Genomic DNA, 26,403 nt, shown 5'->3' with positions numbered 1-26,403 from the left:
TCCATAAAGGCCCATCTATTGAAGGCTTGGTTCCCACTAGTCTGTGGAACTATTAGGGGGGAACTTTTACAAGATGGCACTTAATGGGAGAGACTTAAGTCATTGGGGGTGTGCCTCCAAAAGGAATTGAGTTCCTAGCTCCTCCAGTTCCCCCCTCCCCTTCCACCTCCTCTTCTGCCTCTCCCTGTTCCTCTTCCTCTCCCTCTCCTCCCTCTCTCTCTCCCCTCCCTTTCCTCAGTCCTCTCTTCCACTCCTTTTCTGCCTCCCTGCTGTCGTGAGATGAACACTGCTCCTTCCAGAGCATGCTTTCCACCATAGGCCCAAAGCAAATCCAAAGACTGAAACTGTAAAACCATGAGCCAGAAGAGAGCCTTCCTCCTTTTACGTTGATTAGTTCCGGTATGTTATCACAGCAATGGGAAGCTAACTGCCAAATTGGACAATTTCACATGAGCAATGTAAGCAAAATCCAACGGAATGATTCTTCCATTCCATATTTAACTGGAAATGGGTATGCCCTCAGATCTGTGGCTCAAAGTGGTAGAGTGCTAGCCTAGAGCAAAAACACTCAGGGACAGCGCACTGAACTGACGGGGGGTCGGGGGGAAATTGATCTTAATAACAATCCCCTAAAAATGTGAGGCCAATATTTGTTTCAGTTTGTTTTTAGGTTTTGTTTTGTTTTGTTTTGTCAGTTGTGGGGCTTGAATCAGGGTCTGGGCGCTATCCCAAAGCTTTTTTGCTCAAGGCTAGTACACTTGAACACTAGCCTTCCAGTTTTCTGGTAAGAGTCTCATGAACTTTCCTGCCCAGACTATCTTTGAACCATGATCCTCAGATCTTGTGAATCACCAGCGCCTACCTGTTCTTAGGATTTTTACTCAGTGAGTTCTAGCTGTTTATATTTCTACTCTTTTGTCCCTAACCTGCATAGTTGTCTAGTTTTCATTTGATTCATCTTTCTCTACCTGCAATGTAGCTTAAAAAGTATAATGGTGGGGCTGGGAAGTTGGCTCAGTGGTAGAGCGCTTGCTTTGCATGCCTGAGGCCCTGGGTTCGATTCCTCAGCACCACATAAGCAAAAAGAAAAAAGCCGGAAGTGGCGCTGTGGCTCAGGTGGTAGAGCGCTAGCCTCGAGCTGAAGAGCTGAGTGACAGTGCTCAGGCCCAGAGTTCAGGCCCCACAACCGGACCAAAAAAAAAAAAAAAAAAGTATAATGGCACTTTAGGAGTTCAGTTTGGAAATCTAATTAGCAAACACCTGTAAATTCAGGCTGGGAATGGAGCTAAGATGGAGAGTACTTGCTTAGCATGCCTAAGACCTTAAGACTTGATTGATCTCTAGCTCTTCAGTCCACCAACCAACCAATAAAATTCATGAGTTTATGAGGTGTAGTTTCTACTTTCCATGTCACACCAGGAAAATGCTGCCACCATAGAGAGATTGCCTTTGGTCTAGCTCCAATGACAACATTCTCTCCATCTTGTCAACCTTTACCAATAGTCTCCTCATCATCTCATGGCTTCTGCGCTTGCCTTGCCTGAAGCCTCAGCTGCAGTGTTCCTGAGAACATCTGCGCAGAACCTCTCCATCAGAATGGTCTCAGCCCCTCTGACCTCATGGCACAGGAGGTACCACTGCCTTCCTATGAAGATCGTAGCCAGCTAGACCTTGTCCACATTCATAGGGAGGGAGCAACCTCTGCCTCCCTGCGGGAAGGTTGTCAGAGGAATTGGGGCTGGTTGGATTCTGCTGTAGATGACATCCTGAAACGCTTTGCAGGTCACGTGAGAACTCCTTACCTTAAGATAAGGAAAAGCCATGGAGGAGTCCACAGGGTGAGGAACATCCCAAGCCATTCTAAGAAGCTCTTCCGCTGTCAGTACAGGGATGAATAAAGTAGAATAAAGTAGGTGTGGCGCTGTGGGCCTGAACTCGCAGTGCTCAGGAAACCAGAAGGATTCTTTCTGAGTATCTTCTCTATCTGCACCTTATCATGAAGATTCCTGTAAACCTTGCTACAATAATTTGGTCCAGGATGATGATAATAGAGACAAAAGAACTAGACCGTCTAAAGATATCTGCTCATAAAATGGACTATTAACTAGTAATTCTTGGCATTCATGTGGGATATAATCTTCTTTCCAAGTAGCCACTAAAATGCTTTGGGAAACATTGCTAACATTACAATCCTGAAACACTTAAGTATCCCCATAAGTATGTGTATTATATCAAGCTTGACCAAGCTCTATGAAAACCAGCCTCTAAAAAGAAATACAGTATGACACAATCTGAGTATCCTGCTCAGATATCGATGATTGAGGCCACACATTGGAAGTACATTTGCTGGAATTGATAAGCCCACCCCCCCCACCCAGATCACAACCACTTATCCATTCGCTAAGGTCGTATTGAATGGATTTATGTGAGGAATTGATCTGGGCAGGAAGTAACAGGAACAACCAAAACAGACAGGTGTCTGGTGTCTGTTCTCCCTCACCTTGTATTACAATGAGGAAGACAGGTGGAAACAAAGAAACATAGGATGTGTCAACAAGATAATGTCAAAAAAAATAGTAACTGCCTTTAAAAGAATGAGAGCCACAGGATATCACAGGAGTCTTGGGAAGGTATTAGAATCACATCTGCATGAAGAGAGTCACAGGGAGAGTGCACCGTTAGGGAAGACTATTTTAGTCAGCAGAAGCAGCAGTTAGGAGTAGCTGGTGACAAAAAAGAACTAACATTGCAAACCACCAAGAAGACACCTGTGCTAAAGCATCACAAGAATGGTCAAGTAAGATAAAGCTGAATTAGGGAGATAAATAGGCATATATCATATGGGACCTTATTGGCCAAGGTTAGTGTCTCACACCTGTAATCCTAGCTACTCAGGAGGCTGAGATCTAAGGATCATGGTTTGAAACCAGCCCAGGCAGGAAAGTCCACGAGATGCTTATCTCTAATTAACCACCAAAAAGCTGGGTAGTGAAGCTATGGCTCAAATGGTAGAGCACAGCCTTGAAAAAAAGGCAAAGCTGGGTCTGGGAACGTGGCTTAGTGGTAGAGTGCTTGCCTAGCATGCATGAAGCCCTGGGTTTGATTCCTCAGTAGTACCTACACAGAAAAGGCCAGAAGGGGCACTGTGGGTGAAGTGGTAGAGTGCTAGCCTTGAGCAAAAGAAGCTCAGGACAGTGCTCTGGCCCTGAGTTCAAGTTCCAGGTCTGGCCAAAAAATAGACAAAGCTAGCAGTGGTGCTCTCACTCAAGTGATAGAGTGCTAACCTTGAGCAAAAGTTGCTCAGGGATACCACTTAGGCCCAGAGTTCAAGACTCTAGACCAGCAAAAAAGAAAAAGAATCAAGGAGATGGTTAAGCTTCCATTTCTTCTCATTCATTCCACAATATGTTGTGGAATACTATCTTTGTTTCTATAACCTGGTCTCTGAAAAATCTGAATAGGCATTTTCATAGATTGCTAATTGCATCTCTAGAATTAATATCAAAATAGTTTTTAAATCTATGAAATATTCTTTATTTTTCCTAGCTTTCTTTTAAAGTGCATCATATCCTTCAGCCTCCCAAATGGCAAGTACCATAAAAGATGGGGGAAAAAAAATACTGATAAGCTCTAAAACTAGGGGATATAAGGTCTCTTTCCTAATTAGTTCTGTTTATCCCAACTATATGGAATCTGTTCTCCTGGCTTAGAATCAGAAAAGCCTATTGTTGACAAAGTGTTCTTTTCACTCCTCTTCTCTCCTTCCTCTCCCCCCCTCCTCTATTTTGGCTCTCCATTAAAAAAATAAATTTGAAAAAAAAAAAAAAAAGACTGGGCACAGTAAACCATGCCCATTATCCCAGCTACAGGAGAAACACAAGTAGGAGGATGGAAATTCAGGCTTTCCTGATATAAAGCAAGACCCTACCTTGAAAATTATCCACACCAAGAAGGAAGGAAGGAGGGAGGAGAGGGAGGGAGGGAGGAAGGAAATCAAGTATTTCATCAATGAGATGTCACTGGAGAGTCTCAGGAAGCCTTAGTCATTCATACTTTTGCATAATCTATTTTACCCTGACTCTATAACAAGTAGGTCAGGAGGGTGGAATCCTCAGTTATTAGGGAGTATCTTGCTTGTGCTAATACCCATTGAGCACATGTCCTTTATTTGTTTATTTATTCTTGTACTGGTGCCATGGCTTGAACTCAGAGCCTCAAGCTCTCACTCAGCTTGCTTGCTGGTGTGCTACCACTTGAGCCACTCCTCTATCACTGCTTTTTGCTGGTTAATAGGAGCTGAAGTGTCAAAGATTTTTTCCCTCTGGGCTGTCCTTGCATGGTAATCCTCTGATCCCTCATGAATAGGATTGTACTCATGAGCCACCAGTACCTAACATTTTTATAACTTTTTATAACATTAACTTTTATAACATTTTATAACTTATTTCTTTTTTGGTGGGTCCTGGGGCTTGAACTGTCCCTGAGCCTCTTTGTGCTCCAGGCTAGTGCTCTACCTTGAGTGGTAGTGCCATTTCTGGCTTTTTTTTTTTCTGAGTAGTTTATTGGAGATAAGATTCTCACGAGGGACTTTTGTGCCCTGGCTAACTTCAAACTGCCATCCTCAGATCTCAGCCTCCTGAGAAGTTGGGTTACAAGCATGAGCCACCAGTGCTCGGCCACTTTTTACAATTTTTAACGGATTTCATTGTTCTGTTCTCATACACACACCCTTGCTGCCCTCTCCCTTCCAGCTGCCATTGCCCATTCCAACAGTCTCCCATTTACACTTTATGTCATATATCTCTCATATATGATATCCATCATTCTGAATCTGGCTTATTGCAAATTCAGCATTAGGGCTGGCGTGTCACTCAGTGGTGGAGTGAGTGTGCATTTAGAAAGTGGGAGACCCTGGCTTCAATCCCTAGCCTGAAGGAAAGAAGGAAGGAGGGCAGAGAGACAGGGTGAAAGAGGGAGGAATAGGAGGGGAGAATCATTAGGTGAAAGTACTAGCAAAAAGCAAGAGTCATTTTGGAACTGGTCATGTGCTGCTGAAAACACAAGTGACCAGAGGCTGGCTCTGACTTTCAGAAGGATGCTGACAGAGCATACACAAGTCACCACCACAAAGTCAGGATTTCTCCCACATTGAAAATAGCAAGTCCAGGGAAACACAGTGGAAGGGTTGTTGTTGGTGGTGGTGGTGGTTGGTTCCTTTTAAACTTTTTCACTTAATTACTTTCAAATAAATTCTGCAGACTGTGACAAGTTTAGAAAGGGGTGAAAGGCCCTGTGTGTGTGTGTGTGTGTGTGTGTGTGAGAGAGAGAGAGAGAGAGAGAGAGAGAGAGAGAGAGAGAGAGAGAGAGGGAGAGAGAGAGAGGGAGAGAGGGAGAGAGAGAGCGTGCGCACAAGTGTACGCGCGCGCGCACACACACACACACACACACACACACATCTTATGGCTTACCCTGAATTCCAGCCAAAGTCAATGTCAGCCATTCATTCACCAGATAATGTCTGCTGTGTATCCCATAGGTCTATAGTAGCTTTCAAATGTCTACACCGGTTGCTTCACAATTTAACATAATTTATATCTTTTCCTGTCATTCAGTAATTACATTATAATGTTAATATTTGCCACATAACTAAATTTCGCTAATTTTAGGCTTTTCGCTATAACATAGTTACTTTTCAGCATCAGTGCCTACCGGACTAGAGAAAAGTTTGACTTAAAGTTTAAAAACACAAGAAATATCCAAATGAATCAGTAATAATTTTGTTTTTATTGAAATAGTATTTATAATTTAGAACTCTAAAAGCAGACTATTCTTTATGATTAATTTACCTTCTCTTCCCTCACTGAATAAATCCATTATTGGGTCCCCACGGCTACCACCTCACCTACTATAAGAAAGTCTTCAATGTCCTTGCATGCATTGTGTCTACATACAGATAGAATATACTGTTTTCTTTCCACTTAGGTGACACTTGATATCACCATAATTATACATGAAAATGAGTATTGTTGGAAAGATTAATATTCTGACCTATCAGAAGGATCTACAGTTTGAATACAGTAAATCATTGCTTAATAAATCTACCGCTCATACTTGACTCACCTCTGTTTAATTGCTTAATTATATTAGATGTGCTTTTTGTTGATTGTCATGAACTGTTATTTTCAAAATGATGTATGTATAGTGTACTTTTTCCCACCTATGACATGTTTAAAATGCTTTGTAGTATCGGCCAATGAGAAAGTAAATACTATGCTTACTCACATTTGGCTTATACAATTAAGTTGCAACCCCTTTTGCAAATATTTCAGGAAATATTCTAAAGTTCAAGATCTCTGAGCCTGAGTGCAAAAGAACTTCAGTTATGTTGTGGTCCCTTAAATGTGAGACTCACGGCCATTCCAAGAGCCAGTTCTTATGTTCTTACATTGCCAGAAAGTTTGTGAGCCTGTTATTACAAATTAAATTACATAAAGTTACAATTCAATCTATTCTATTTTTTAAAAATACTAAACTGTAGTTTAGTGGTGGTATGAATATAAGAGTCTATGGGTTCCAACCCCAATACTGCAAATACATAGGCAATAAGTTCCTAGAATTCCTGAATCCCTATTTGGCCATTTCTATAACCCTACTTTTGAGACTATTTGATACTTCCTATGCCCGTATGATAACTACTTCCCACTTCTTGCCCACCCCAAGTCCAGGAAGAGTTATTCAAGGTACTGGGATTGAATTGAGTTACATTTTCACGTAATAAAAATCACTCGTAGGGCCGGCGCCGGTGGCTCACACCTGTAAACCTAGCTTCTCAGGAGGCTGAGATCTGAGATCACTATTCAAAGCCAGCCCAAGCAGGAAAGTCTGTGAGATTATTATTTCCATTTAATCAGCAAAAAGCCAAAAGTGGAGGGGTAGCACAAGTGGTAAAGCACCAGTCTTGAGCAAAGAAGCCAGGCTATAGCACCCAGACCTTGAGTTCAAGCCCGCCCCAGGACTGGCACCAAAAAGAATATATGAAGGGATACAGTAACTATATATATATATATATATATATATATATATATATATATATATATATATGATATATATATATCATATATATATGATGTATATATTATAGTATATATATATACTATATATATATTAACATCAAGACCAGATTGGATTACAACTGAATGGTAATTTTTGTCCAATTATGATTTTAAATTGCTGGCCGCTGACCGATGTAAGAGTTCAGCTGAAATCCACAAGATCATTCCCTGAGAAGCTGTTACTACAAGGAACTTGCTATAAAAAGCATGGACATTTAGTTATTACTATCAAATTGTGTGCTATACACTGTTTGTATCAATAATATTTACAATTTACAAGCCAGGGGCTAATGGCTCATTCCTGTAACACTAACTACTCAGGAGGCTGAGACCTGGGGATTGTGATTCAATGACAACCCAAGTAGGAAAGTTCATGAGACTCTTATCTACAATTAATTGCTGAAAATGCCAGAAGTGGAGCTGTGGTTCAAGTGGTAGCATGATAGCCTTGAGCAAAAAGAAGCTCAGAGACAGTTCCTAGGCCCTGAGTTCAAGCCCCAGGACCAGCAAAACAAACAAACAAACAAATAAATAAAATTGCAATTTACATACATACAAAGAGTTGTCTACTTTTTCTTCTGTATAATCCCTTGTTAAGCATTAGCAGCATATCACAAGTCCTGTAAGAAAGAATATGGCTTTTTCATAAAGTAATTGGTAGTAAGAAGTTTGCCTCTCTGTGGACATAATTTATTAGATCTTGCTCATACCTATTTAATTTAGCAGTATTGAAAACATTTCTACTTCCATCTAAGTTTGAAACACTTCCATTTAGAAAGAGAATCATAAGTAAACGATAGTTGAGACATTTTTGGCTCAGCCCTAAGGACTGTGATAATAGAATAAAAATTGGGAAACTGTTTAAAACAATGACTTACAAGCTTACTCTCCAAATCAAATTATTGAAGCAGGTCTAATTTATCTTAGGTTAGTATTTTCACCTTGAAACTCACTGAAAACACACATGACCGCCCGGTTGGCTTCCTGAACAATTAGGTATGTGCACCTATTGACTTTCCTGCAGAGCCAAAAGTTGAGCCCATCCAACAACCATACAACAACAGCAAGCTTCTAATCCAACCCACACAGAAAAGGAACCATGGCTATATTTCAACACAAACTGTCTGAACATGCATAAAATGATGTCTGTCTCCAGTATTAGATGGGTAGTGCTGACACCTAGGTGTGATGGTTAAAGTCTTACAGATCTACAGTCCAGCAGTACCCACTTGGATTTGGGCCTTTGTCTCATCCGAAACCACAATGGATGCTTTACTGTATGAAAAATTCTCCTTCATGGTTTAACTGGTGAAAGGGAAACACTGTCCAGCCTAACTAAGGACAAGAAATCATTGGATTTTTTTTTGATGCTTGTTTAATTAAGTTCTCGTAACACCAACTGAAAAAATTTCAAATCAGAAGCAACTATGTGTTATGAGAAGACTGGGGTGGGGGGAAGAAAGGTAATTTGGGACTATGCTATAACTGCCATTTTTTGTTTTTATTCAAGGTGTCATAAAACTGAGTTCTGCCGTTGAAGGTACGTTTTTACCAGCACAAAACCCATAATGTTTTGCTTCAAGGCTGCACAGCGTGGCCTGCAGCTAGCAAGCTTCTGTGCAGTGGTGTTTTACGCCATGTTCCAATTGCCTACGTGGCCATTTTGTCCGTGCCTTTCCTCGTGCTGGTCCTGTTACGCTGCAAGTCTCTCGGCCCTCCCCCTGCAGTGAGGGTGGCAGTAAGGGAGCACATGTGTCTGTCTGTTATTTCCTCGTGCGATGGCCCCAGATCCAGAGCTCTGCCAAGAGCCTCTGGCTCCCCAGCACTTCTCTGGAGGAGTTGGACACAGTCCTGTTAGGAACCTGTGCCTTCTTCTCTCAGTAGGGCCTTGGGCTTGTGTCCCCACATAACAGAAGATGAGGTGTGAAGACTTCCCAACAAGAGATCTAAGTATTGACAGAATTGGTCAGTCTCATTGCCAGGTCTTCCTGGACCCAGAATTTACCATCACAAGATGTTGTAAGGACCAACTTTAGTGTTGTCTACTTAGTGAGTGGACTTTCCTTTTCAGTTATGAGATCAAGATCCTGAGGAGAAGAAAAAGAGGGGGATTTAAAGCAAGTACAAAGAGCTGGGGGAGCAACTCAGTGGTAGGGCACTTGCCTGGGTACCTGTCACAGCACCAAAAACAACAAAAAAATCTTAATATAGCTGGGTGCTGGTAGCTCATTCCTGTAATTCTAGCTACTCAAGAAGCTAATAACTGTGGCTCAAGTCCCTTAGTGAAACAGCTAAAGGACAGTGCCTAGTTCAAGAGCCAGCACACACACATAAAATTAAAATGGAATAAGTATGTACCATCGACCTGGTGATACAGATCAGTAATCTCAGCAAATGGGAGCAAGAAGCATGGAGGATCAAGAGTTTTAGGTCAGTCATGGTCAGCTTAAGCTACAGAGTGAGATCTTGTCTCAATCACCAATCCTCCAACAAAAAAGAAAGTACAAAACAGACAACAGATAACATACCAGAGATTTTACTGCATAATCCCCAAGAGTGCTTTAAAAAAAAAAAAAAAAAGCTCATTATCTGAAATGACTAATGGGTTATTGGCATGAACTTGACCTCCTTACCCTCTTAGGGGCTTTCCAATCCAGAAATAGAGGATGTGTAATTTTTCTTTTTTTGTGAGTGTCTGTGTTTGTTTTGGGGTATATGTCAGTGTTCTCATTTATTGAGAATGTGTTGGTCATGCTTCAGGGTTGTCTTCATCCTCATCACCTAATCGGGGGAGGCTGCCTGGAAGAGGTGGTGGGCTTTCAGGTGAGTTTTCTAGCTTGCATGGAGATGTGGCTTGATGAATGGGCAATACGTGCAGGTCGGAGTGGGAGTAAAGCTGGACTCAGGCAGAGGATTGAGAGGGCTGGCCCTTAAAGGTGGAGAGAAGAATGAACTCAGCCATCTCTTCACATGAACTAGGGAGTTCTACCTTCCTTGTGGATTTAGTACCATCACATGCTTCAAAAGCAGTATTTAATATTGGAGAGTGAACGACCAGAGACTTAATGAAGAACAAGAAAGTTGAGGATGAGGCTCACAGTTAAGAGTCCATGCTTAGCCTGTGTGAGGCCCTCAGTCCAGAAATGAAAGAACAGGGCAATGTTGCAGGCAGTGGTGACTCAGGATGGGTAGAAAGTATCAGCAAAATGATGTCCCTTCAAGGAGAGGACTTTGTTAAGCCAAGTTCTGTCAGCATGCAAAATGAAGTTTGGTTCACAGGCTCGCCAGTCTGTTCCCTACCTAATAAAGAGTCCAGAAAATTGAATCAGGAAAATGGCCCTGCCCACAGGAGCTCACAGTAGCAGCTTGAGCCTTGAGTTTGAGCTCATTATCTGGAGAAAGACAGCAACAGTTGGTCCACCCTAGGCCCTTTAAATGTTTTATCAAGTAATGCCTTTCAAGTCATTACATTACCTGCTTTCTTTTAGCACAATGTACCACTTGCAACAAAAGCATTCAGAAACAAGCTGGGTGTTGGTGGATCACGCCTGTAATCCTAGCTACCCAGGAGGCTGAAATCTGAGGATCGCAGTTGGAAGCCAACTCAGGCAGAAAAGTCTATGAGACTCATGTTTCCTATTTAAAAACCAAAAAGACAAGAAGTGGACCTATGGCTCAAGTGGTAGAACACTAGCCTTAAGCACAAAAGCTCAGGGACAGCCCTAAGTTCAAGTTCAACAATTGGCATCCCCTACCTCCACCCCTACCCCCCAAAAAAAGAAACCGGAAAGCCAAGAGAACTGTAAATAATTTTTAATTGTTCTGCTAAGGTTTACTATGGAATGGCTTGAGTCCTCCACACAGGGTTGTGTTTTCCCAAGAAAGACAGGAGCATGGACTAAATAGAGGGCTGGAAACAGAATAGTTGTCTGGGCCAGTAAGCCTCTAGTTGCCTGCTTTGTTGCTAGTCTTCCCCTGGGTCCCTGGAGGTTGTGGGTACCAGGCATCAGGCCCAATTCGACTGCAGCTTGAGCATCTTTTTGGCAGCTTATTGGCTGAGGTCTGTAAAGCTTGCAGGCTCGGGAGCATGCTGTGTTGTACCTGTGTTAGAATATGTGTGTACAAGGGCGGTTGGGGGATGTTGTGATTGAGTAAGGGGATATTTCCGTGCATGCCTTCTTAATGCTTCTAGAAGGTGAGGCTCTTATGAGCATGCTCAGTACAATGTGAGTCAAGTACTGTCTTGAGCCATTAAAACAGCAGAGATTCAACTGCTTAGTTAATTACTGTGCTTACCAGTTTCCATTTATGGAATGAATTCCAGGCAGCTTTATGGAACTCGGTCATGTTGAAGAATATGCACATCCATGGAAAAGATCCATTGCCAAAAATAAAATCTCAAAATCTTTTTCCTTTTCTTTAAAAGTGACTGTTCTGGATTATCCTAGAACTCTGAAAATAGTATTAAGATTTTAGGTAGGTTCTCTCTTTCTTTTTTTTTTTCTTTTTCTTTTTGAGAAGAAACAAGTGTGAGAGTCTGGGGATATAACTAGGTCTTGAAGTGAAAGAGAACTTGCCTAGCATATATGAGGATCCTCAATTCAATCCCCAGCATTGCTAAAAGAAAAGATAAACAACTGTGAATATCACAAGAGAAAAACCCATGAAGATTTCACTTGCTATTTCCCACCAAAACCTTTGCCAAACAGCCTGCAGCACTGGGCTGCTTCGTGTCATTAATGACTAAATTAAAATTAAATATCATTTAAAAGATTCGAAATTAAATAAAAGCACACTTTGCAATATGACTTCACAATGATTAAAAGAAGTAACTGCAGGAGGCTGAGATCTGAGGATTGCAGTTTGAAGCCAGCCTGAGCAGGAAAGTCCATGACACTCTTATCTCCAATAAACTACTCAGAAAGAGCCAGAAGTGGCATTTGTGGCTCAAGTGGTAGAGCACTAGCTTTGAGCAAAAGAAGCTTGGAATAGAGCTCAAACCCAGAGTTCAAGCCCAGGATTTGGGGCAGGGAGGGGGAAGCAGGGGGGACGTAACTGTAAAGTTTTATCAATAATACTGATGAATTCTCACCTCTAATTTTAGGTGAATAGCTCCAAATTTGGAGATGATTGGGGTAAGAGATAGTCAGATAGCAATTTGGGGAGATAGTTGAAGCAAGGGCCTGGCAAGTATTGCAAAAAAGAATCCTCTAACTATTCCTCTTAAAGGGATTTGTCTCTGGAAATTAGAGCAGAAAGAATTAGGGTTGGGGTAGACACATATTGCCAGGTGTATAAACAGAGCAGCATCTTTACCAAAGACAGGTGACAACTCTGAAGAGTTTAATCAGCATTACTCTGAGCCCCAGCTGGATGCTATTGGTCCAAACAATGTGATACTACTGATGGTTTGTGTTGAAATACGTGGAAGGAGTAGAGTATCATGGGAGCAGCAGCCTGGAGGAACTAGATGAGGTGCCATGGTGGAAGGCTGGTAAAGGCTATGACCAGGTATGCTCTTTGACAAGACTCCCCCTCAAAGTCTACTTGTCGTTGGGCACCAGTGGCACACACTTGCAATCCTTGCTGCTCTGGAGGCTGAAATCTGAGGACTGCAATTCAAAGCCAGCTGAAGCAGAAAAGTCTGTTGTATTCTTATCTCCAACTAGCAAAAAGTAGAAGTGGAGATGTGGCTCAAGTGGTAGAGCTCCAGCCATGGGAAAAAAGCTGAAGTATAGTGCCCTAGCCCAACACACACACACACACACACACACACACACACACACACACACACACACACACACACACACACACACACACACACACACACACACACACACACACACACACACCAAAGACAACTTGATGCCTTTTGGGTGATGGTTTGAAACACCAAATTAACATTGAATTCTTTTAAAGCCTAGATAAGGAAGTATCCTTAGAGAAAATCTCCCCTGCACAGGTGATATTCTCTTTCCTTTCCTTCTGTTCACTTCATTCTAAGTTCAATATTTTAAATCTTATTACTCCACAATCTCCCTTAGAGAAGGACTACTTTAGGATTGTTGTCATATACAAATGGGCATGGTTTCCATAGCTTCATGGACTCTCGTCTGTCAAACAGAAAGACATCTCAACAGTTTAAAAAGAAGGAGGAGGAGGAGGAAGAAGAAGAGGAGGAGAAGGAGGAGGAGGAGGAGGACAAAAAGAAAATTAAAAACAGGGCTGGGATATAGCTCTGGAGTAGAGCACTTACCCTCAATTCACTAGGTCCTGGGTTTGATATTTGTACCATAGGGAGAGAGAGAAAGAAAGAGAGAGAGAGATGGAGAGAGAGGGAGAGGAAGAGAGAGAGAGAGAGAAAGAGAGAGAGGAATAGAACAGTTAAGATCATTAAAATGGGCTCCATCAACACTTTGAGCTTACTCTCTGTATTGTAAATCTCAAAAAGAGCTGCCTTCCTATTATGGAGCTCTGATCTGTTCTCGTGCACCTGTAATTTACTTTGCTTAATATTCTGACCTCTTCGTGCAATTACTTAAAGACTTTTTAAAAAAATTCTGTCCCAGTATCAGTAGCTCACATCTGTAATCCTTGCTACAGAAGAGACTGAGATCTACAGATTACAATTCAAAGCCAGCCTAGGCAGGCAAGTTTTGAGACTCTTTTTTTTTTTCTGCTTATGTGGTGCTGAGGAATCAAACCCAGGGCCTCATGCATGCAAGGCATGTGCTCTACCACTGAGCCACCTTCCCAGCCCTGAGTTTGTGAGACTTTTATCTCCAATTAGCCACCAAGAAGCCACAAGGGGAGCTGTGGTTCAAGTGGTAGAATGCTAATCTTGAGCAGATTCTCAGGGACAATGCTCAGGCCCTGAGTTCAAACCCCAGGACCAGCCACAAAGACAAACAAACAAAAAACTTTTCCATACTGTGGCATGCACTGTATACAAACATCCTCAAATGCATTTAATGTTCAAGAAACATTACAAATCATATATTTTGTAGTTACCTATCCAGATGAATTTTGCACTTGTCATTGTGTCCATTTGTGAGGCAAGCCATCTGCTTAGTGTCAAGATACACTATGGTAATTGATTACCAAATAGATAGCTAATGGACTAGATTCTCATGGGAAATTGAACCTGAAGTGTACATTTGTTTTCTTCTTCCTTCCTTCCTTCCTTCCTTCCTTCCTTCCTTCCTTCCTTCCTTCCCTCCTTCCTTCCTTTCTTCCTTTCTTCCTTCCTTCCTTTCTTTCTTTCTTTCTTTCTTTCTTTCTTTCTTTCTTTCTTTCTTTCTTTCTTTCTTTCTTTCTTTCCTTCTTTTTTTTGCCAGTGAGGCTTGAGCTCAGGGTCTGAGCACTGTCCCTGAGTTTTTTTACTCAAGGCTGGCACTCTACCACTTGAGCCACAGTGCCACTTCCAGCTTTTTCTGTTTATGTGGTACTGAGGAATCAAACCCAAGGCTTCATGCATACTAGGCAAGCACTCTACCACTGAGCCACCTTCCCAGCTAAGGATCTTCTTTTTTCTTTTTCTTTTTCTTTTTCTCTTTCTTTCTTTCTTTCTTTCTTTTTCTCTTTCTTTCTTTCTTTCTTTCTTTCTTTCTTTCTTTCTTCCTTCCTTCCTTCCTTTCTTTTTTTTGCAGGTCCTGGGGCTTGAACCCCCACAGTCCAATCTTTCTGAATGGCTGGACTCATGGGCTAGGGACCAAGCCTTCAATACATAAGCATTTTAGGAGAGATTTCATATGCAAAGACACAGTCTTCATAGCAAGACACAGACTCAAAAAACTTATTATAAGCTGTCATGCTGGTGGCTTACCCCTGGTAATGCTAGCTACTCAGGAGGCTGGAAACCGGAAGATCATGGTTTGAGGTTAGGCTAGACAGAAAAGTGACTAGATTCCATCTCAAAAAAAAAAAAAAAAAATTGGGGGCTGGGAAGTTGGCTCAGTGGTAGAGTGCTTGCCTCGCATGCATGAGACCCTGGGTTCGATTCCTCAGCACCACATAAGCAGAAAAAGCCGGAAGTGGTGCTGTGGCTCAAGTGGTAGGGTGCTAGCCTTGAGCTGAAGAGCTGAGGGACAGTGCCCAGGCCCAGAGTTCAAGCCCCACGACCAACAAAAAAAAAAATTCAAGAAGCCCAGCTGGAACAGTGGTTCAAGTGGTCATACACCAGGATAACAAGCATAAGGCCCTGAATTGAAACCCCAGTACAGAAAATGATGATGATGATGATGATGATGATGATGATGATGATGATGATGATGATGATGAAAATCAAGAGCTCTATGACCAAAGATAATAATAAAATGATCCATTTCGAGTGATGCGGAAAAGTAAATAAATGCCTCAAAAGAAAAAAAAGAAGGAGGCTGGGAAGATGGCTCAGTGGTAGAGTGCTTGCCTTGCATGCTTGAGGCCCTGGGTTCGATTCCTCAGCACCACATAAGCAAAAAGAAAAAAGCCAGAAGTGGCACTGCGGCTCAAGTGGTAGAGCGCTAGCCTTGAGCTGAAGAGCGAGGGACAGCACCCAGTCCCAGAGTTCAGGCCCACGACTGGACCAAAAAAAAAAGAAAAGAAAAGAAAAAAAAGAAGAATATAGAACTTTTCAAATAAGGAGAAGTGAAGCAAATATTACTGCAGCTTTCCAGAGAGCAATCCTTCATAAATCTGTGAACTTTTATCACCCTAAACGAATAAAACTCTGTGCTGAATAAGCAGTCTTGAGCACTAGCAACAAATTAGCAGAACCTAGAAGACAGTTCTCATCCAGACACCTTAACCTCTCTTCACCATAGTCCCTGGAGCCCGAAATGGAAATGTATAACTCCAAAACTGTAGGGAAAATCTCCCATGCTTAACTGTTGGTTTATTTTCTCTATTTTCTTTCTGGTTTGTAAGATGAAGAACTCTAACTGGGTTTCCAGTGTCTGCAAATTGGCTTTTATTATTTTAGAAGTCTGCTGGAAGATTTTTGACTATCATATCCCTTTTCTGTAAAAGAACAACCGGATGTAAGCCAGGTGCTGGTACCTCAGTCCTGAAATCTTATCTAGTCAGAAGGCTGAGATCTGATGACTGCAGTTCAAAGTCAGCGTGGGCAGAAAAGTCCTGAAGGCTCTTATCTCCAACTAACCACTCAAAAGCTGGAAGTGGAGCTGTGGTTCAAGTAATAGCCAAACAAGAGTATAAGGTCCAAGGCCCGGAGTTCAAGCACCCAGTACTAGTACTAAAACAATGACAAACACACACACACACACACACACACACACACACACACACACACACACACACATGCTGTCTCCACCACCTTCCAACAATATCAGCATACCCTGAATCCATCAAATGATTTATCTACTGAATAAGTCAAAGCCCCACAGTCCAATCTTTCTGAATGGCTGGGGTCATGGGCTAGGGACCAAGCTTTCAATACATAAGCCTTTTAAGGGGAGACTTTATATGCAAATCATAGCACTCTTTGAGACACACTTTTCTCATCTATAAAATGGAATGAAATGGAACTCCAGGTACTTAAGCTAAAAAAAGGTCATATTAAATGATAGCACACTTTTAGTCTTAGCACTCAGGAGGCAGAGGAAGGAGGACTCGAGTTTAAGGCTAAGCTGGTCTACAGAGTGAGGCTTTGTCTCAAGAAAGAAGGCAGGGAGCCAAAGAGGGAGGGAAGGAGGGAAGAAGTTAACTTGGTTTTGGTTTCTTTGAAAGATAAAAATCTATAGTTGATGAGGGACTGAGAAGAATGAATGTCAGCTTCTAAATGCTGAGAGAGCCAGGCACTGGTGGCTCATGCCTGTAATTGTAGCTACTCAGTAGGCTGACGTATGAGGACCATAGTTTGAAGCCAGCTGGGACAGAAAGGTCCTTGAGACTCTTATTTCCAATTAACTACCAAAAAACCTGAAGTGGAGGTATGGCTCAAGTGGTAGAACAAAGCCTTGAGTAAAAAAGCTAAGTGAGCTGGGCACTGGTGACTCACACCTATAAGCCTGTCTACTCAGGAAGCTGGGATCTGAGGATCACTGTTTGAAGCCAACCGAGGCAGAAAGATCCCTGTGAGACTCATCTCAAATTAATGATCTAATTAGAGTGTTGGCCTTGAGCAAAAGTTGCTCAAGGACAGTGCTCAGGCCCGAGTTCAAGCCCCACAACTGACCAAAAAAAAAAAAGCCAAATGAGAAAACAAAGCCCTGAGTTCAAGTTAGAAAGAAAGAGAGAAAGAGAAAAAGGAAGGAAGCAAGCAAGCAGGCAAGCAAGCAAACAAACAAGCAGGCCTAGATTTGAGAATAATAGCTGGAAGCCAGCCTGGGCAGGATAGCCTGAGAGTCTCTTATCTCTAATTAGCCACACAAAAAAGCCAGAAGTGGAACAGTAATTCAGGTGGTAGAAGACTAGCTTTGAGCACAAAAGCTCAGGTACAGCATACGGGTGCAAAATTCAAGCCCCAGGAGACACACACACACACACACACACACACACACACACACACCACAAAAACAAAGAAAGGTAGGTGAAGAGAACCCAGGGACCATGTGGACAATCCAGGAAGGCCTCACAAGAGAGGTGAGAACAGGCTGCCGCTGAGTAGGAATTGGCCAGGTAAGTAAGGGAGGGCCGGGACTCAGCTCAGTGTTGGAGTACTGGCTAAGGTCAAGAGAGGAAGTGCATTTGGTGTGCAATACTACAGAGAAAGGGGGGGGGGGGGTGAGACCACAGGTAGTAGGTCTGTCAAATCCAGGACTTGACCTTATCAGTAATTTTGTTTTCTGTAGTATTGATTTACCATTGTTGACCAAGGTATACAAATTGTAAATGGAAGATTCCAGAAACAATAAGGTTCAACACTGCTCTGACTACAATGATGACATCCTGCCCTATGTCATTCTGGCTCACCCAGGACATGAATCATACCTTTGCCAAGCATGTCCATGCTAATGAATGGACCTATTAGTCATTAGTAGCCCTTCTGTTACTTTCCTATGTATATCCAAGCCCTTCCTCCCTACTTCCCCCCCCCCCCCGCACCCGTGGACATTGGGTCTTCCTCTTGTATGTTAGGCAAATACTCTATCACTGACCTACACCCCCATAAATTGCTCAGGCTGGCTTCAGATTCATAATCCTCCTACCCATAGTCCCTGCAGTAGCTAGATTATAGACATGTATCATCACATACAGATCTAAAGGTTCTCTAAAGCTATCTGAAATTATCATTAAGTTTGTGCATTTGTTCATATGTGAATTATTTCTGGATAAGAGTTAGCAGAATACCTAAGGAGTCAGTGAGCCAACAGTTAAAGAATTGCATTATTTGCCAGATACCAGTGGCTCATACCTTTAAGGGGCTGAAATCTGAGGATTGTGGTTCAAAGCCAGCCTGGGCAGGAAAGTCTGTGAGGCTCTCATCTCCAATTAACTACTCAGAAAAAGCTGGAAGTAGCACTGTGACTCAAAGTGGTAGAGTATCAGGGACAGCACCCAGGCCCTGAGTTCTAGCCCCATGACCAAGCAGAAAAAAAAAAAAAAAAAGCAAACCATCAGCCAAGTGCCACTGGCTTACTCCTGTAAGCTTAACTACTCAGGAGACTGAGATCTGAGGTTTGCAGTTCAAAGCCAGCCAGGGCAGAAAAGAAAGTCTATGAGACTCCTATCTCCAATTAACCACCACCAGAAATGGAGTAGCAACTCAAATAATAGAGTGCCAGCCTTGAGCGAAAAAGCTAAGGGACAGTACACAAGACCTGAATTTAAACCCCAGTACTGACATGTATGTGTGCACAAGCATGCACGCGTGCGTGTAAACACACACACACACACACACACACACACACAGAGTAGTGACTCAATTGGTAGAGCATTAGCCTTGAGCACAAAAGCCCAGAGACAGCACACAGGTGCAAAGTTCAAGCCGCAGTGGGGCTGGGAAGGTGGCTCAGTGGTAGAGCGCTTGCCTTGCATGCATGAGGCCCTGGGTTCAATTCCTCAGCACCACATAAGCAGAAAAAGCTGGAAGTGGTGCTGTGGCTCAAGTGGTAGAGCGCTAACGTTGAGCTGAAGAGCTGAGGGACAGCGCCCAGGCCCAGAATTCAGGACCCTCCCTCCCCTCCAAAAAAGTTTAAGCCTCAGGATGGGTGCACACGCACACATGTGTGTATACACACACACACACACACACACACACACACACCACAAAAACAAAGGTAGGTGAAGAGAACCCAGGGACCCTGTAGACTTGATCTACATGCATACACATAACCACCCTGACAGAAATCACCATCTGCCACTCATATTCTGAGAAATTCCCCTAATGGAAATATGCACCCCCTTGTGGCCATTCCCCCCCACACCTTCTCAAGCATTTCCCTCCCTGTCATCCTTCTATTAGCCACCCCTCCCCACTCCCCACTCTCCCACCCCTGACCCGCACCCCCTGGCAAGCAAGCATCCCCTTATCCTCCCCATCTACCCATTCCACCCCAACTCTACCACTTTGGGATTCATTCACTGTAGCATCTGGAGCACAAAGGATTGACTTGATCTTTACTCTCTGTCATTGAAATATAAAAACCAGTATGTTTACTTTTCAAAGATACTTACTCTTCCAAATGTGAAATTATGTTCTGAGATAATATTCAGACAAACCATTCCACTGAAAATAGGATACACAGACAGTCTCTAACTTAAAGCAAACTCACCTAACCATTTTTCAACTTCATAATGGTGCAAAAGCTAGCCATACATATTTTGGAGAAACTGTCCTGAACTTAGAACTTAGGTCTCTCTGAGGCTAGGCACCAGCCATGAGCCATGACTCTCAGTCAGTCACTGGAGAGGAGACAGCATGGATTTTCTATGGTTAGGTACCTCCATTCCATTTTTAACTTATTTTTAAGTTACCATGGGCTTATAGATATTACCTTATTGAAAGACAAAGAGCATCTATATATGCCTCATTTCTTAATAACATCAAAGACCTGGGCTGTGGATATAACTTAGTCATAGACCTCGCCTACTATTAAGCCCAGGATTCAGTCTCCAGCAGCCTACCTACCTCTCCCCGTCAAAATCAAAGACCTAATAAGTTAGTAAGGAGATCCTGTTAAGCAGGAACTTGGAAAGGCAAACCAAACAATTAAAGTACATCTGTCCTAAGGACATCTGCCAATTTTAAAGGTCTTTACATTTTTTGTTTTGTTTTATTTTGTGCCAGTACTGAAGCTCCAACTCAGGGCCTGAGCACTGTCCCTTAGCTTCTCCGGCTCAGTGCAGCACTCTACCACTTGACCCATACCTCCACTTCTGACTTTTTGGTGATTCACTGGAGATAAGATTCTCATAGACTTTCCTGTCTAGACTGGTCTAAAACTACAGTTCTCAGATCTCAGCCTCCTGAGTCACTAGGATAACAGGTATGAGCCAACAGTGCCTGGTCTTTAGGTTTCAAAAGTCTTCCAGAGTCCAAAAGCTTGCCCAAGGAAATATTTTTGTGATGAAATACTTTCTATCAAAACTGGAACTTAAAGCAAGTATACCCTAAAGGTAAAGATTAACCAGAAAGTTAATATGATCCTTCCCCAACTACTAAACAAACACACGCACGCTGGTGCGCACGGAGAACCAACAAAAACAAACTCTCAAGACAAGATGAACGATGAAAACAAACTCTCAAGACAAGATGAACGATGATCCTTTCATGAGAAAGTATAACCATGCATCAGCCCAAATTCACATCACCTGAGCCAGCCAAATATCACAAGCCGTGAAAGATATTTCAAGTGATAAACCCCTACAGAAAAAGAATTTTTTTTTTCCGATCGTGGGGCCTGAACTCTGAGCCTGGGTGCTGTCCCTCAGCTCTTCAGCTCAAGGCTAGCACTCTACCACTTGAGCCACGGCGCCACTTCTGGCTTTTTCTGCTTATGTGGTGCTGAGGAATCAAACCCAGGGCCTCATGCATGAGAGGCAAGCACTCTACCATTGAGTCACCTTCCCAGCCCAGAAAAAGAAATACTTTTGTAGGCCACAAATAAATGCTCCAGGAAAGTAATCTGGTCACCATCAAAAAACAAAAACAAAAACAAAAAAACAAGCAATGAGTGGGGGCAGAAGGGAAAAACAGAGAAAGCAAGGGAAGGGGTGATATTATTCAAAAAGAAATGTGCTCATCATAAGCCAGGCACTGGTCGCTCACGCCTGTAATCCCAGCTACTCAGGAGCTGAGATCTGAGGATCTCCGTTCAAAGCCAGCCCATTCAGGAAAGTCTATGCGACTCATCTCCAGTTATTTACCAGAAAACAGGAAGTAGTGTTGTGACTTGAAGTGGTAGAGCACTTGACAAGTAAAAAAGCTCAGGGATAGCACCTAGGTCCCCAAGTTCAAGCCCCATGATCAACAAGGAAAAAAAGAAAACAAGAAATGTACTCATTACCTGACTTGTGTAACTGTAATCCCTCTTATTTCACCTTTATAATAACAATTTTAAAAATTAAAATAACCAAGCGTACAAGGGAACACCACACCATAGTGAGAACATAGACTCGCCACAAACTTAAATGTTAGGTTAATATTCCCATCATACAAGTATGCATGTTTATGTAAAGAAAGAGAAGCCAAGCACTGGTTGGCTCCTGCCTGTAATCCTAGCTACTCAGGAGGCTAAAATCTGAGGATTGTAGTTCAAAGCCTTCCTGGGCAAGAAAGTCCATGACACTCTCATCTCCAATTATCCATTAGAAAACCAGAAGTGGAGCTGTGGCTCCAAATGGTAGAGTGCTAGCCTTGAACAAAAGAGCTCAGAGACAGTGCCCAGGCCCTGCTCAAGCCCCGCAACCCACCAAGGGGGTGGGGGGAGAGAAGAACTGAAAACTTCCTATCAGAAAGCTGAGATGTGGAGGATCAAAGTGGAGAGTAGGGAGGAGAGGGGCGGGGAGGAAAGTAGAAGGGAAGAGACAGGGAAGGGAGGAGAGGAGAGGGGTTCTAATATCTCCTCGAAGGACATCCTCCCATAATGCACTTTCCTCTACTAGCCCTACCTCCTAATGTGTCCACAATCCAGCATCCAAGCCCTCATTTAAGACTGAGCAACACTCCAACACGAAACAACCATAACTTTCAAAATTATAAAGGTGACAGTCTTCTTAAAACTTACCTATAACTCCAGTGCGATCTCAATTAAAATCCTAACAAGATTTTGTGTAGTGATTGCATTTGTGAACGTGGTGAACACAGCCAGATAGTCTTGAAAAGGGACACAATGGGCGAATTGCCCACAGAGCACCAAGACCTGGAATTAGCTTATACCAGCCAGACGTGTGGCACGGCACCCAGACATGGCAGTGGCCCACAGAACAAACCACAGAGCACAGAAATAGCCCTGGACACAGATGGAAGCTGGAGAGGCAGCTTTGCAGATGAGTAGGGAAGGGACAACATTACTGTAGATGATGCTGGCACCAGGAATGTTGATTTGGAAAACATGAAACCGGACTGCACTGTCTATAATCAGGATCTCCAGAGAAACAGAAACTGTAGAGGACTCAGAGGCAGAAAGAGAGCAAGGAAGAAAAAGAGCAAGCCAGGCACCGGTAGCGCATACCTGTAATTCTAGCTACTCAGGAGGCTGAGATCTGAGAATCATGGTTTGAAGTCAGCCTGGGCAGAAAAGTCCCTGCGAGACTCTTACCTCCAAAACTGGAAGCGGGGCTGTTACTCCAAGGGCTAGACACTATCCTTGAGCAAAAGAGCTCAGGGACAGTTCTCAGGCCCTGAGTTCCAGCCCCATAACTGACAAAAAAGGATGGGGGGAGGGAGGAAGAGGATGGAGGAGGAGAAGTTCATTGTTAACTCAGCCCATGGTCAATTGGAGGTGGGAGTCTCACAGGTGAGCCTGGCACCATGATCCTCCTATTCTCAGCCTCTCCTGTAGCTTGGGATGACAGATATACACACCTGCACCCAGCTTAGTAGAGAAGATGTCTAGCAATCTTTTCTGCCTGGATTGGCCTCAATATTCCAGTTTTCAACCTCCCAAATAGCTGAAATTACAGGTACAAGCCACCATCATCCAACCAAAATTAATATTTATTTTATTTTACTTATTTATTTAATTTTTCCCAGTACCAGGGCTTGAACTCAGGATTTCAAGCTGGTTTGGCTTCCTTGCTTACCTGGCACTCAGCCAGTTGAATCATGTTTCCAGTTCAGTTTTTGCTGTTTAATTTGGAGACGGAATCCCTCAAAGTTTTCAGCCCAGGCTGGCTTCAAACTTTGATCCTCCAGGTCTCATCCTCTCAAGTAACTAGGAATATAGGTGTGACTCACTGGCTCATAACTTCGTTTTCCCTTTTGCCTGTTCCCGGGGAGAGCACTGTTTGGGGTCTTTGGGGGAGAAGGAATACAGGGTACTCCTAGGTGGTTCTTTATGGTCTGTTTCTTGGGATTTGGGTTCTTGAGGTACACTTAGGTACATATAACCTAAATCAGATGTAGTATTATAACCCATTCCTCCCTCTAATTAATCAGAATACACAAAATGCATTTGAATTTGAAAGAGGAAAAGGTAGTTCTTTATCTGTTAGTTACCCCTGATTCTTTATCATGACTTTTGACGACCCACTGAAACTCCGTGTGTGTGTGTGTGTGTGCGCGCGCGCGCCAGTCAAATTCAGTCCCTGAGCTTCTTTTGGTCACCATAGCTCTAATTTAAGCTTTTTTGGTAGTTTATTGAAGGTAAGAGTTATAAGAGGTAAGAGTTGCACAGACTTTCCCTGCCCGGGCTGGCTTTGAACTGTGATCCTCAGATCTCAGCCTCCTGAGTAGTTAGAATTACAGATGTAACCCAGCATGGACACATTGAATTGTATAAAGCTAAACTGCGTAGGGAAAACCAAGCTTTTCCTCTTCTAGAAGGTGAAGTCTTCATCTTCACATCTGTGGGATTCTGGTAGTGAATTCTCCTTCAGAAGCACCTCACAGCTCTGAGAAAATGACACCACAGAAAGGAACTGCCAGCCAGCCAGGCCAAGCTGTCAACTTGGAAATTCCAGAGGCTAGCCCGGCCCTCTGGCTTCCTGGAATGCTTTCATTCCATCCACATGGGGTAGTGAGGAAAATCCCTGCAACATCAATCAGAAACTGGAATAATCCTTCCTCCTCCATCAGAATGGCAGACTGCACATGCCCAGTGGGTGGCAAAGTCAGGACATGGAGGCCAGACACTGGCTCACTCAGTAAGATTCTGCTCAGGACTGGATGGTTCACACTAGGTCACAGGTCTCACTACCCAGCAGCCCACGGCTGATACACACTCTGATCACACAGGCTGGCAGTCAGCAGACTGGATTTATGCATCATGTAACAGGTGGCACAGAGGTGACTGAGAAAGGCTGGTTTCCCTCAACACTGGCATTTTGTTAATCTCATCTCCAATGCTGTCACTCACCCAGAAAGGGCCTCAATGTGCTTACTTCCGCTTCAGGGGCATTGGAATGTGGTAGCAGCTGTCCGAATGATGCAGAGGCTCAGCTGAGGAGGAGGGAGGAAAAGTACCAGGCCAGACAAGTAGCCAGAGGAAGGCAGGCAGGCAGGAAGCAATCCACACTACCATCCACCCAGCTCCTGCTTCAGCTCCCATCATCCCTTGTAAAAAATTCCAGTAGGTTGGGGCAACAATGAATCCCCCAATATAATCCAGGGGTAGAACCCAGGGCCTCATGCATGCTAGCCAGGCATATCAGTCCTCAGTGAAGTTCTCGCCAAGCACTGATGCATGCCTATAATCCTAACTACTCTGGAGGCTGGTCTGAGGAAGATCATGGTTGAAAGCCAGCCCAGTCAAAAAAGTCCAAGAGACAATTATTTACAATTAACCACCAAAAAAGCTAGAAGTAGAATATAGTAGAACAAAAGTAGATGATGTGAAGTAGAGCTATAGTAGAGGAAAAAGACTCCTGGACAGCACCCAGGCCCCGAGTTCAAGCCCTAAGACACAAACACAAAGCCAGGTGCTGGTAGCTCATGCCTGTAATCCCAGCTATTCAAGAGGCTGAGATCTAAGAATCCCAGTTCAAAGCCAGCCCAGGCAGAAAAGGCTGAGAGACTCTTATCTCCAATTAACCACCAGAAAATCAGAAGTGGCACTGTGGCTCCAACTAGTAGAGCACTAACCTTGAGCAAAAGATTTCAGAGACAGCACCCACTTCAAATCCTACAACCAACCAAAAATAAAGAGGGACAAGGACTGGGATTCCTTTTATAAATGAGGGTGTATGAGTGTGTGTGTGTGTGTGTGTGTGTGTGTGTGTGTGTGTGTGTGTGTGTGTGTGTGTGTGTGTGTGTGTGTGTGTGTGTGTATTCCTTACATAACCTAGCATTAGAGGACTAATACCTGAGCTGGTATAAATAATTGTAGTTATTAACTACAATTACACTAATAACAATGCTTCTAGGTATTTCCCTTGCTCTGGACTGTACAAAAGGGCCTTCCCCTAGATGGCGACATTTAATCCTCTCATACATCCATAAGAGAAATCCGTTCATTTCACAGATGAGGACACAGACACAGAGGCTAAGCACCTAAGATCACCCAGCTGGTATGAGGCAGATCCAAACTCAACAATCACACTCAGCCTGTGTGATTTCCACTTTTCCTACCTTGCTGGTAGGTTCAAAGTGAGTCCTGTATCTTTCTAGCTACCACGTGAAGGGTGACCTCAGCAGAGATAGGGGAAAGTGGAGAGCCAAACAACTGTCCTTCTGTTGGTCCCAGGCTAGGACAGGGCTGGGACAGGTGGGGCCCAGGGCCAGTTCTCACAGGGGTAGAGGTTGATTCCCACCAGTATAGGCTGGGAGAGAGCACCAGAGTCATGGCCCCAGGGAAGCTGGCTTCTTCTCAGGACACGCCCTGCTCCCACTTTCCTCCTGCATAGCCCATCATTCCCAGATCCCAAGCTAGGCGTAAATCATATAAGTAATTGTGTGTACCATGTGAATACACACACCCAATGCCCAATACTACATGTGCATGGGGCCCTGCATTCTCAAAGACCCAGCTCCAGAATGTGTTTTCTATGGCAGACCTTACCAAGCATCAGAACCTCCAAAAGGGCCCATTAATCCCAGGGTACCAGGGCAACCCCCGATGGCCGCAGAACCTAAAAGAATGGGACCCACGGGGGCCGCTGGGAGTGGGAAGGGGAAGTGGGGTAGGTATGTACTACCCATTCAGAACCACTATTTAAGGAATAAAAGCTTTGTTTCATTTTTAAAGAA

At 43.4% G+C, this 26,403-nt stretch overlaps 1 protein-coding gene across 18 annotated transcripts in view; it reads left to right on the top strand.

Moving 5' to 3' along the window:
* Positions 1-26,403, top strand: part of Dlgap1 (DLG associated protein 1) — an 882,629-nt gene that overhangs the window by 770,757 nt on the left and 85,469 nt on the right. For 7 of the 18 annotated variants that reach the window (XM_070029510.1, XM_070029508.1, XM_070029507.1 and 4 more), the window contains 2 exons: positions 8,623-8,652; positions 9,873-9,935. The exons of 4 other annotated variants lie outside the window; for them this stretch is intronic. In XM_070029510.1, the coding sequence (XP_069885611.1) occupies positions 8,623-8,652; positions 9,873-9,935 (93 nt within the window). The remainder of the gene's footprint in view (positions 1-8,622; positions 8,653-9,872; positions 9,936-26,403) is intronic. 7 more of the 18 variants (XM_070029512.1, XM_070029509.1, XM_070029513.1 and 4 more) reach the window with 1 other exon arrangement.

The sequence above is a fragment of the Dipodomys merriami genome, unplaced genomic scaffold, assembly GCF_024711535.1.
Source record: "Dipodomys merriami isolate MVZ:Mamm:240054 unplaced genomic scaffold, mDipMer1.0.p SCAF_2, whole genome shotgun sequence".
Classification (NCBI taxonomy): domain Eukaryota; kingdom Metazoa; phylum Chordata; class Mammalia; order Rodentia; family Heteromyidae; genus Dipodomys; species Dipodomys merriami.
The sequence above is the reverse complement of the archived record's forward strand: the minus strand, read 5'-3'. Positions and strand labels throughout refer to the sequence as shown.